The sequence below is a fragment of the Nanorana parkeri genome, unplaced genomic scaffold (genome assembly GCF_000935625.1).
Source record: "Nanorana parkeri isolate BGI_ZX_2015 unplaced genomic scaffold, ASM93562v1 scaffold765, whole genome shotgun sequence".
Lineage (NCBI taxonomy): Eukaryota > Metazoa > Chordata > Amphibia > Anura > Dicroglossidae > Nanorana > Nanorana parkeri.
Window position 1 is genome coordinate 139,131 of NW_017307033.1, and position 11,556 is coordinate 150,686.

At 41.6% G+C, this 11,556-nt stretch overlaps 1 protein-coding gene across 1 annotated transcript in view; it reads right to left on the reverse strand.

Annotated features, from left to right (window-relative positions):
* Nucleotides 1–11,351, reverse strand: part of MCM3AP (minichromosome maintenance complex component 3 associated protein) — a 45,597-nt gene extending 34,246 nt beyond the window's left edge. Inside the window, exons 1-8 of the mRNA XM_018564602.1 lie at nt 10,991–11,351; nt 9,220–9,443; nt 6,249–6,327; nt 5,997–6,129; nt 5,718–5,911; nt 3,931–4,070; nt 3,052–3,249; nt 118–386 (exon numbers count right to left, since the gene is read on the reverse strand). Coding sequence (XP_018420104.1) covers nt 118–386; nt 3,052–3,249; nt 3,931–4,070; nt 5,718–5,911; nt 5,997–6,129; nt 6,249–6,327; nt 9,220–9,443; nt 10,991–11,351 — 1,598 coding nt within the window. The remainder of the gene's footprint in view (nt 1–117; nt 387–3,051; nt 3,250–3,930; nt 4,071–5,717; nt 5,912–5,996; nt 6,130–6,248; nt 6,328–9,219; nt 9,444–10,990) is intronic.
* Nucleotides 11,352–11,556: the final 205 nt, after the last annotated feature.

The following is an 11,556-nucleotide window of genomic DNA, read 5'->3' on the forward strand; positions in this document are numbered from 1 at the left end:
TATATATATATATATTAGTGGTTGCTATGCAACAAAGGATGTAAAAAGGGGTGAAATGTAGTTCATTTTATTCAGCCAATGTTATTCAGCCAAGCAAAGACTATGGCAGGGATTTACCTGAGAATATCTCCCTTGTTTAGATTGAGGAGGACACTGTAACCCCTGAACTCTGGCTCACAAGGACAAGTCTCCCCCCGGTTATGCAGGTCCTGGTACATCTCCTTCAGGCTCAGGAGACATTTTGTCAAATTCTCATTGTTGATCTTCGGTTCAAAGGAGGACATGGGCTCTTCACATAGCTCATATGCACAATGGATGTGAAATCGCATACACTTTTCCATTAGAGACACAGTCACAGGGTCGCATAAATGCTGTTGTGTGATGTCCTAGGAGAAAACATACCATCTAAATCACAAAGAGAAATGACTATGTTCTCAAAAGGTAATATGCAATGGCTTTGAAGTGTATTTTATATTTATATAAAAGAAAACAGCTTGATGTAAATACCGGACAGGATTTCTAATACATTTATAGCAGCCGAGTCTATTAGAGATCTTGACCGGAGGTTTAGTGTATTTGGCTCTGGGGTAGGCCTACAGTATACCAGGTGTTCACGCAAGGCCTTACTGCGACAGTATACATGTCTGGGTGGTGAAAGTACGGTCATCACAAGGCTCTTGTCAGCCGCTAAAATCATAAACTTTTTGGTGACAGAACTACGCACCACATGTGGTGCATTATTAAACCTTTGTACGAAAGGTATTCTATCCGATGTGGCATCTCTGCTAGTCCCATTACTGAATCTTTCCGTGACTAGATTTAATGCACAGTCAATAACCGTGTTGGGATATCCTCATTCCAAAAACTTATCGTACATCTTCTCAAGTTGTATGTGACATGGATCAGTGTTAGAGCATACACGCATGACCCACAAGAACCAAGATATGGGCAAGCTGTCCAGTAAGTGTTTGGGGTGTGCGCTTTTATAGTGCAGTATAGTTTTTCTATCCGTTGACTTGCTGTAATAGGTAGCGAAAAAGCTACCCTTTGATTTTGACACAAATACATCCAAAAACAGGAGGCCCGCACCAGAGATCTCTGGGTTAAATATGATCCATGGAAATATGTTGTTAAATAACCGAACAATATCTCTGTCCCAGATGAGGAACACATCATCCATATTACAGAACCAGCTTTTAAAATGCATTTCTCCTGAAGAAACCCCACAAAGGGGTTTGCAAAGGAGGGTGCAGCCGAACTACCCATTACGGTACCCCTAATCTGGAGGTAGACTTGTTGTTCAAATGAAAAGAAATTAATGTTCCAGTACAAAACGCATGCATTGCAACACAAATTTCTTGGGAAACAATTTCCGTTTATCACGGAACAGAATGGTGAATAGCCTCTAAACATGCCTCTCATTAGGTATGCTGGTGTACAGGGAAGGTACTGTATAACCATAGTAGCTAACAACCAGTTGTCATTAACAGAATGAAGCCCCGACAGTTTGTCAAGAAAATCAGTAGTGTCCTGAATATAAGCAGGGAGTATGCCAACCAAAGGTGGTAATATAGAGTCAATGACCTGTGCTAGTGGCTGTGTGATATAATCTGATCCAGAAACAATGGGACGAAACTTGAGAGGATTAAAAGTAACATTAAAGGCTTATTCCTCCCCATGCTTCTTTAAGTACTTACCTTATGTGATGCCTCTTGATGCAAACATCTTCTTCCTTCCACTCTCTCCAACAGTCCCATTACGGTTGGTGTCGCTGTCTGATCGAGCACAGACTCCAATATCTTCCTGTGTCCCTCAGAGTCTGTCCTGCGTGCATGCTCCCAGCTGCGTCCATTCACTTACACTGTGTCACTCCTCCTCTCCCCTCCGATGATATCAAGTGTGCATTACTGTTCGGGAAGTTGTGTTCTGCAGCCAGGAGCGAGCGGCGCAGACACAGGTAAATTACATATTTGGCTACTTTTTTTCAAAATGTTGGGGCATATATCTACTGCTTGCTAGCCGTAGATATACAGTATGTAATAAAAATGGAGACTTTAATATCACTTTAACACCCTTGTGTATCTTGGGTAACCTGTAGATCACTGGGATTCAAGCACTCTCATTAATAAGGAACCCCTCCATATATTTCTCTATCCATCTGTTCACTGATCCAATTTCAACCACAGAGGTTAATTCTGTGTAAGCGTCTTAATCAATATTCCTTGTGAATATAAATGGAATGGTCAGATAACAACTTAATCATTCCAGCAAAGTGTTGGGAAAAGTCCATGATTGGGAAGTTGGGAATTGCTGGTAAATGCAGTGAGAAAACTGTGGGGGAGAAGAGTACTACAGAAGGTAAAGGATGAAGGTTTTTGGGCATGTATAGTATGCCTAAAGTCCATAACTAGTTAAGAAAAGCGCAAGATAAGGGTTTTCTGGCTAACAAAGTTCATAGCAAGCATTTTGCAGTGTCTGCTCTTTAAAGGAGAACTATGGGGTTAGGGCTTTTCCCCATAGTTTTCCTTAGGGTAACGGGAGGACACAAACTAGCGTCCTCCCGTCACCCTAAGCTCAGTATACCGCGAGCTACAGCTCGCGTTATACTGAGACCTCGCAGCTGAAGCGGATAACGACAATTATGTCTGGATCCGCCCAGCTGCGTGAGTGACAGCTGGCTCTGCCAACTAGGAGGCAGAGCCAGCTGTACACGCCCCCTCCCCCGTCCGTTCCGCCAGTCAGCGCTGGCGGATCGGAGCGGGGAGGGGGGAATCCAGTCCCTCCCCTGTCACGGCAGAGAGCCGTGACAGGATCGAGAAGTGAGCGAACGCCGGTATGTGTTCGGTCACTTCCCGATCTACTGAGCCGACCTGTCACAGTTTCATTGTCACAGGTCGGCTAGAACTATAAGGATGAGTGAAAAGCACTCACCTCATAGTTGTCCTTTAAGAAGATCATTTATATTTCAAATTGTACAAAATGGCTGACTTACTGAGGCTTACTTTATGCAGTTACAATGTATTTCTCATATAAATCTTAACCTGTTCTTACCTTTCGAATTCCTCGTGTTCGGTTCCACACAAAATCATACCAATCTCTATAATTGTTCTCCCCATGGTCCATGATATAGTTTACAAGATAGTCCATTGTCATACACAGCACTGGCAAAGGGCGCAGTTCATGGGGGAGTGGTTCCTCTTGATCAGCTGAGGAACGACTATACTCTTTAATGGCGGCAGCATGGTCAGCCTAAGACAAAAATAATATTATTACAGTCTGCAAGTAAATATGTCTACGGAACAGTACCAAGTTCAAATTTTCAAACATAACTAAACCAGTTCATCATTTATTTTCACTATAAAGCCATCAACCTATCTGATATCTAAACCAAAGAATCTATATTGCAGCAATAATCCTATTAAGAGGTTAGGGTTTCTCCCAGCCAGTATTATGTGCCCGAATAGGCCATTGCTCTGTATACATTAGTCACCGTAAGAATGAAACAGTTTGAATTGCAAAATTCGCTGCTAAAGAAAACTGTCCCTTGAGATATTCTATATAATAATATTCCAAGTTGGGGAGCAGTGATTGTGTACTCTAAACATACTCCATTTAGTAACCTACAGGCATTCCATCACTGACAAAAATAAAAAAAATAAAAAAAAAAAGGCACAACAAAGGTTGTGTATGAACAGTGAAGCAGAAACAGTTTAAGCACAAGTTTACTTTTAGTTAACTTACACCATATGCAATTGGCTTCCCCCGCTTAATATAGCCTGCTGAATTAATCATTTACAAACAATTAAATCTTCATAGTACAGTTTAGAAAAAGAAAGCAATTCCCACTCTTTGATATGGGCAAATTATCATTACTTTACTTTTGTTAAGTTGAAATATGGGACTGCACATTTATGATGAGTCGAACAATACCTTGTCACTTCCTGGAAGAATTTCAAAAATACTAAGCTGGTTACGGGTCTCCCTCATATATCTCTCCTTTTCAGGGCACATATCCGGACATGTGCCCACAAACACTTTGGCTTGGTCAAGTTCTGTCCTTTTCACTCGAGCTACAAAAACAAAAAAACAAAAGGATGGTTTACAAATGGTATAGCAAACACTGTTTGATCTGATCCATTAGAAGGAGGATTCTGGAAATGTTTATAATTTTCCCATGTGTAGTAAAATACAATAAGTATGACAAGTGTTAATTCACTTAAGATGTGGAATGTGTTTTCAGTTGCATTTGGTGTAAATGAGCAATAAGATGTGCCGCTGTAAATTTTATAGTTTCCAGAAAAACCTAAGGTTTAATGTTATCAACTTGTAAACAATATGGGGCACAGCACAAGCGAACATCTGGGAGATGTCTGTAATTTACAAAAAACAAAACAAAAGTGCATTAATATCCTAGGACAAAAACTGAATCTGCGTTGTCAGCTTTCGGACATTAGTCCCAGGTCAGATACAGGGGAGAGGGCCACCACACCAAAAGGTCCGCTATGTCCCCCAAAAATAATAGAAAGGCATTTTCACTACAAAGACTAGCTCAACACTTTATTGGGAAAACACAATCCCAAAAAACACTCAAAATGCAACAATCCCTTGTACTATGTAAGTTTCCTAATTTTGTGCCCCCCGCCCAACCCTAAACATGAAATTGTATAAGATTAAATTAAAAAAATTAACTCTGGGAAGGCTTTCATTAAAGTGATCCATCCCATGTATCCATGGTGCCATGAAGACCTCTAAGAAGTGGAAAAGAACTAAAAATATTTGCATGTGAAAAGTTTCTTAGGCTCTGTACACACGGGGCACTCTAGAATTCCTGCACCAAAACCCTACGGGTTCCTGCAGCAAGAATGCCAGGTGCCCCCCATTGAAATGCGGGCGCTGTAACCATCAAAGTAATGACAGGGTAACAGCAGTCACATCTGTCTGCAGCAGATCACATGTAATCCTATATGGTACAATTACCTGCAGTTTAAGAGAGACGATTGTCGGTGGAAGCATCTATCCTGCGCGCAGCAACAATTATCTATTAAGCTTTAAGTCTGTGTGCAGTGGAGGTGTGTGCAGTGCAACAGAACCCCCACTGGTTCGCAAAAAAAATCCAAGAATCCCCTCTGAGCAGGGAATAATCACTATAAAAATGTAGACAAGCCCTCCTAATATTCCTGTTTGTAAAGGCCGATTAATGTCATAGATTGTATGGTAAATGAGAGTTGCTCTGGTTTGGCCAGAAAAGCAGGAAGGTGGCTGTTGTTGCCACCAGATTTAAATAAATGCCGTGATTCGTAGAGAAGGACACCTGCTGAGTCTCCTTTGCAACTGCAGGTTCATATGATCTTCGACTCCACTTCCACACCATTCCTGGGCTGCTTTGCCGTTTCTAAATGCTGTCTGCCTCGTGTTGCGTAACAGCTGCGGCCATCTTAGGGGTGTTCACGTGCATATTTGGCCAGCTTCTCACTGATAATTTTAGCTGCATCTTGGCTGATTCTGACCATTTCTGAGTGTGCAGGAGTCTCCGGGAAGCTAAGCCAAGTGGATAGGGAAGGATGTGATGCACTGGACCAGCATGATAATTGACAGGATAAGCAGCAGAGATTTCCAAGACGCTGCTTACATCTCAGGAGTTGGCCATACCACAACTATCTATCGCTCTTGGTGAAAATGTGCTCTTTTATGTCCAACCTAAGAAGATCTCTACTTACTTTGTCGCAAGATTTTGTCCCTCTGGTCCAGCAGGCAATACCTCTCTTCAGGAGTTTTTGCCACAGCCCCCACAAGATGCAAAAGTGAAGGTGGCAGAGATGGAACTGTAGAGTCAGAAGAAGTTGCAGGGGCATCTGTATTATCAACATCAAACTGAAGAGCCTTTGCAAACTGAGATTTCTTTTGAGGAGATCTATTAAAATTCAGATAAATACAAAGTTCAAAACAGCATAATATACTCAACGTGCAGATACAACAAAAACTGTGCATAAACTCACCCCTTAATTGTACGGAGAAGAGGCTTGTGTACAGGGGAGGAAAGTACACTGCTTTCCTGCTCAGTCTGCTTTTCCTTTCTTTCCTCCTGATGATTTTCTCTGTTAGGGACTGGCAATTCTTTCTTACCTGGACCTAAAATAATACAGGTATTGGCAAACAACTTTCGAAAAGAAAAAAAAAAAAAAAAAAAAAACAAAAAAAAAAAACACAACATTCTACAAACTGCAACTTATATAAAAAGTTTCACTTACTAAATTTCTTTCTATACCAAAACGCAGTCACATCCTTGTGCAGCTTCTTCACGGCTTTCTTAGCATTTACTGCAGTTTTCTAAACAAAGAGGAACGCAAAAGAATGATTTCCTTTTTTTAACTGAGAAACAAAAACAGAATAGTATTGTCTGGAATAGACTGTTATAATACCAAGTACGTGTTCAAAGAGAACTCAGATTAAATACTTCTGAATAGTTGAATTAGGTTAACTTTATTTGAACACATGATAACTGATGATTTAAATGAAAATTTCCTTACATTGCAAGTTGCCATTACAGTGCTTAGTAGAAAAAACAACCTCAGGAGTCTAGACAACTAGGGGCTTCTTAGTAGGAGTTTGGCAGCTTCCGAATCTTTGCGAAAGCAACACAAAGTTTCAGCCACAGATGCCTTTTAACTTAGATCAATTTTAGAATGAAAAGCCCTTCAGAGTAGTTTAGTTAATTTGTAACAAAAAGCCCTCAGATCGGAAAGACTTTCACGAATCCACAGCAGTAGGTGTCAGGGCCCATTACCGCAAAGCAAGTTAAATGCATTGATGCATTAAAAGGTGCCCTTTGAATGTCACTCCAACACACCATGTTGATAGACATGCATTGCAGCAGAGAGCTATATGTATTGTGGTGTGTTGGGCAAAAAAAACTGTGCAATATTGCACTAAAGCGCATGTTAACACAATGCATGGTTGGTGTGAAAGGGCCCTTAGTGAGGAGGGCAGTTCTCAGGTCTGACAGTTGCCCAGTAACCATAGTTTCTGTGATTATTTATTTAATCCATGAATTTTATATTTTCACCTATGACAGTCCATCTAAATGGAAAGAGAGCAATTATGCCCAATGGCCAATGTAGAACGTCTGCAACACTCCTCCCCAATCTCTCTCTCACTATCAACTGCCTATCTTGAACAAGCTGTGCCTGCCCCTTATAAACAGGCTGAGCTGATAACCTTATAGCCAACTAACAAGATGCTAGAGCCAACCAGCTGCCAAAAACATGAAAAAAAAAAACCCACCACCACAAGCCCCCAAAACAATACGAGGAAAATCAATAGTGGAGCAGACAGAAACTGGAGCAATTGCCCATGGCAACCAATCAGCATCCACCTTTCATTAGCAAACCAAAGAGAGAAGCTGCAACAACTAAATCGATTCAATCGATAATGAGAATCATTGGCAACAATTCTCATCATCGATTAGTTGATTTTCGATTAGTTGCCGCCGCTCTGCTTCTCTATTCTCCACCCTGCTGGTGCTGGCTGCCACGCCCTGTATCGGCAGAGGAAGCGGGGACACAGTCCACTGCAGCAAGCATCATCAAGGAGAAGAGACTGATGTGACTGCTATCCCCCGCTGCCCCGTTTCTCATCCTCTGCTCCCCCGTGCCCCCTCTGCTGCCAGTGTTCTATCGAGTCCGAGGGAGTGATAGAACACTGGTGTCAAGTCTCCCATCAGCGCCTGGAAACTAAAGCCAGCCTGCTATTGGATATTGGGTGCAATAGCAGGCTGGCTATTGCACCCACTCACTGCCTGCTGTCATCAGCAGAGGAGGACCTGAAGGAGAACTTTTTCCTTCAGGCTCCTCCTCTACCAATTGCCAGCAGGCAGTGGGCGGGTGCAATAGCCAGCCTGGTATTGCAATTTAAAAAAAAAGCAATAATAGGCTGGCTATTGCTCCAAGCCACTGCCTGCTGTGTTGACATTCAGCTGCCTCACCCATCAGGGAGGTGGACCAGGGGGCATAAATGAAAATGGCTATGCTTCACCCTCCCCCATTGGAGGTAAGCAGCCTAAGGAAAAGAAAGAAAGATAGTTGAAAGGGGACAGCACACAATGGAGCCTGCCTCCCCATCTAGAGTTCCAGGTGATCCTTTCCATCCGAAGAAGGAAACACCAATACTGACCAGGTCGGAAGGACTTCCTTTTAAGATTTGGTGATGTGTTTAATGTTCCTGCTGGACGAGGGCTTGCTGTCTCATGTGCTGTCCTTGAAAGACGAGTTGGAAAAATCTCCTTTAGGAACACCCATCTGTCACCATGTTCACCAACCAATGTAGTACCATGACACACTTTGCATCGTACATAGAAATCTGTTCCTATAATGGAATAGCAAGGTTTTTGGTGCTTCCCTTCCAGGCCAAATGATCCCAGTTCTCCCCTGGTGGTCAAGAATGGATCTGTGAAAGACAGACTCTCCTACTGGCTGCTCAGGCAGGCCCACCTATTTTCGACTTTAAAGTGTTCGTTGAACGTGTGCTTGGCTATGTGTGCTTGGCTGTGTGAGCAAGCATATGAGAATAGCATCTCAATAGAAGTCCTATACAGGTGAAACTCGAATAATTAGAATATCGTGCAAAAGTAATTGCAGTAAGTGCTGCAAAAGGGGCCCAAACCAAGTACTGAGTACATATGCATGCTTGTACTTTTCAGAGGTCCGATATTGTTCTATGTACAATCCTTCTTTTATTGATTGCATGTAATAATCTACTTTTTTGAGGTTGTGGATTTGGGGTTCTTGGGGTTTTCATGAGCTGTAAGCCATAATCATCACAATTATGACAAATCACGGCTTGAACTATCTTGCTTTGCATGTAATGAGTCTAATCTCATATATTAGTTTCTCCTTTTAAGTTGCATTAGTGAAATAAATGAACTTTGCACGATATTCTAATTATTCGAGTTTCACCTGTAGATGTTTTTCAGTGCACTGAACAGCTAAGTGTAGCCCAATGCAGACAGTGTTTTGACAGCTTCTTAAAATGGCCGTTTTGAAGACGTCAAGTTAAAGAGATGAAATAAACCCATAAAAGGTCTCCAGGACAAGCTTTTCTGAAAAGTTTTTTTGCACAGTGAAATCGTTTTCAGATATTCATATATTAAACAGATACGCATTTAATTAAACACTATAAATGCAGGAATTAACACTATAAAGAGGACAAAAAAAAAAAACTTACTTGGTGGGCAAAGTGAATAACCGCAGTCAATTTATTAGCCCTACAATACACCCGCTGAATTTTCCCATACTTCTTAAAGAATTTTTCCAAAATCTGTTTAGTATTTAGATGTGGAGGAAGATTCTTCAACTGAATGCAGGTTTGTTCATTAGGAGAGAGTGGACCAAAGCTGTCGGTGCTGTCATTTCGCTTAGCCCTGCGAAGTGGTGTTATCGTGGAGGAAGCTAAAGAGAACATTACAAGCATAATCAAATGTTAACAACTAGCTCTAACAAAACATGCTTTCAGAAAAGCTGCCAAGAAAAGTCACAAACTAAATACCTTCACTTATAAATTATATACTTGAGAGGTAATTTAGTGTGGGCCTCAATTAAGATTTGAAATGAGATGTAATGTTTTTTTTCCAACACTGTCACCCATATTACACCCGCTGCGGACTGTCAAATTCTAGTCAATACTGACTTCAATACCCTGAGTTACCAACCTAGAAAAAGTATGCCAATAAGGACTTTTGGCTACTCAAACCTTCTGATAAAACATACCTGTTCCAGGTCAGAGACTTAAAGTATCCTAGCTAGTGGGCAATGACTGCAGTTATACCTAGAATAAGTTTAAATCTACAGAGGGGGAAAAAAAATGTGTTTTATGCTATTATTCTACAGAGACATGGGTATGACCTTATGAGCCCATTCAGACCAGGGCGGTTGCGAATCAGCACGCTTACCGCGTTGATCTCAAAAAGGGAGGTTTGGGAGTTTTTAATTGTGTTTTAGTGCTGAAATGCAATATAAAATGCCCAAACCGCGCATGAATGGCCCCCATAGCAATGTATGGGATTGTTCATGTCGGCGGATCCGTGCGGACGAACTCCCCCTGTGTGAAGGTGGTCTATCTGTGGCAAAAAGTTTAAGAAATTTGAATTTTTTTCCAAATTAAAACTGAACTGGGAAAAATGGGCAACTGGCCTTTTTTAGGAGAGGTCTGAAATGGCAATCTTCGTGTTTATCTTTTTTACAGGTTTGCTTTAGCAATAGATGTACATGAATGCAATGGTGGACAAATATTGAATTCAGCAGCCAGCCTGTCCAATCCAGGAGTCTGTATTTTTTAGTAGCTAATTTCATTGACAGAAATTGGAGAAAACCTCAAAAGTTAGCCACCAGCTTTAATTGTTTTGGCTCCTCTGATTTGTCCGGCCCTGCAATAAGGACTAGCTTCTATCAGCTAGATTATTGGCATTCCCTTAGCATTTTTTTTCTTGTGTTACAGTTAACATTCTAGATGCTATCTATCTCTAAAGAAAAAAAGACAGACAATGAGGATTATTTACTGCACATACGCAACGTTTCTTGACTCAGGGCTAGTTCCATCAAGGGTCGAATTTTGGTAGACAGTGGACCAGGTCCAGCCACAGAACTGTCTCTGCCAGGGCTTTGTAAGATTGGTCCAACTTTAACATTACTGCTAGATGGTCCCTGGCTTGCAGAGGGATGGGGCTTGGGGGGCTGATTGGACACAGGTGGTAATTGAGTTTTAGCCAATCCATGCTGGATGGATTCAGATGCTGGATAATTTCTTGCAACTGCCTGACTTAGCGCTGATGTATCCGAATCTGGCAATACAGAATCGGCCTTCTCCTCCCTTTTGGTTTCCTTTTGTTGGGATTTCATTTGACTTTTTAAAGCATCATACAAGCTTTTATACAAAATATTAGCACTTCCTTGTCTATCCCTATTTAGTCGGGTAGACCTCTTTATTGAAGGGTGTTCACGATGCAAATCGGCAGAGGTATCATCTAAGGAGGCAAATTCTTGTTTGCGCGTAGAGCGGCCTGATTCTTCTTTTCGCTTCATCCCTTTATGTGGCTCTTCTCTTGCAGCCTCGTCATTAAAATTGGTAAAACTACTATCAGCACTTGCAAATGGAGGCCTCAAAGCCTCAGTTTCATCTTTGCGTTTATTTTCTTCAGAGAAAGAGACAAAACTGCTACTCTGCCTTTCCCCTGAAGTAGGATTTCCAAATAAAGGCTTTTCCATTGCCTCCTGAGATTTCCCTGCTCCGGGTAACACTGGCTTGAAAGCTGTATTTGAAGACGATATGCTAGAAATTTGCCCAAAGGGGGAAGAAGCCATGTTAACCGACAGTTTGGATTCTGGTACACTAGAATTGGTAGTTTCTCCAAAGGCTAGATCAATATTTTTAGTCTGTCCAGAAGCGGAAGTGCTTGAGGGTGGACCAAAGACCGATGCTTTTTCACCTGTTTCCCCGAATATATTTCGTCCAGTTTGTGTGGTGGATACTGTCCCAAATTTTGAAGACTGGGTTAATGATGTCTGG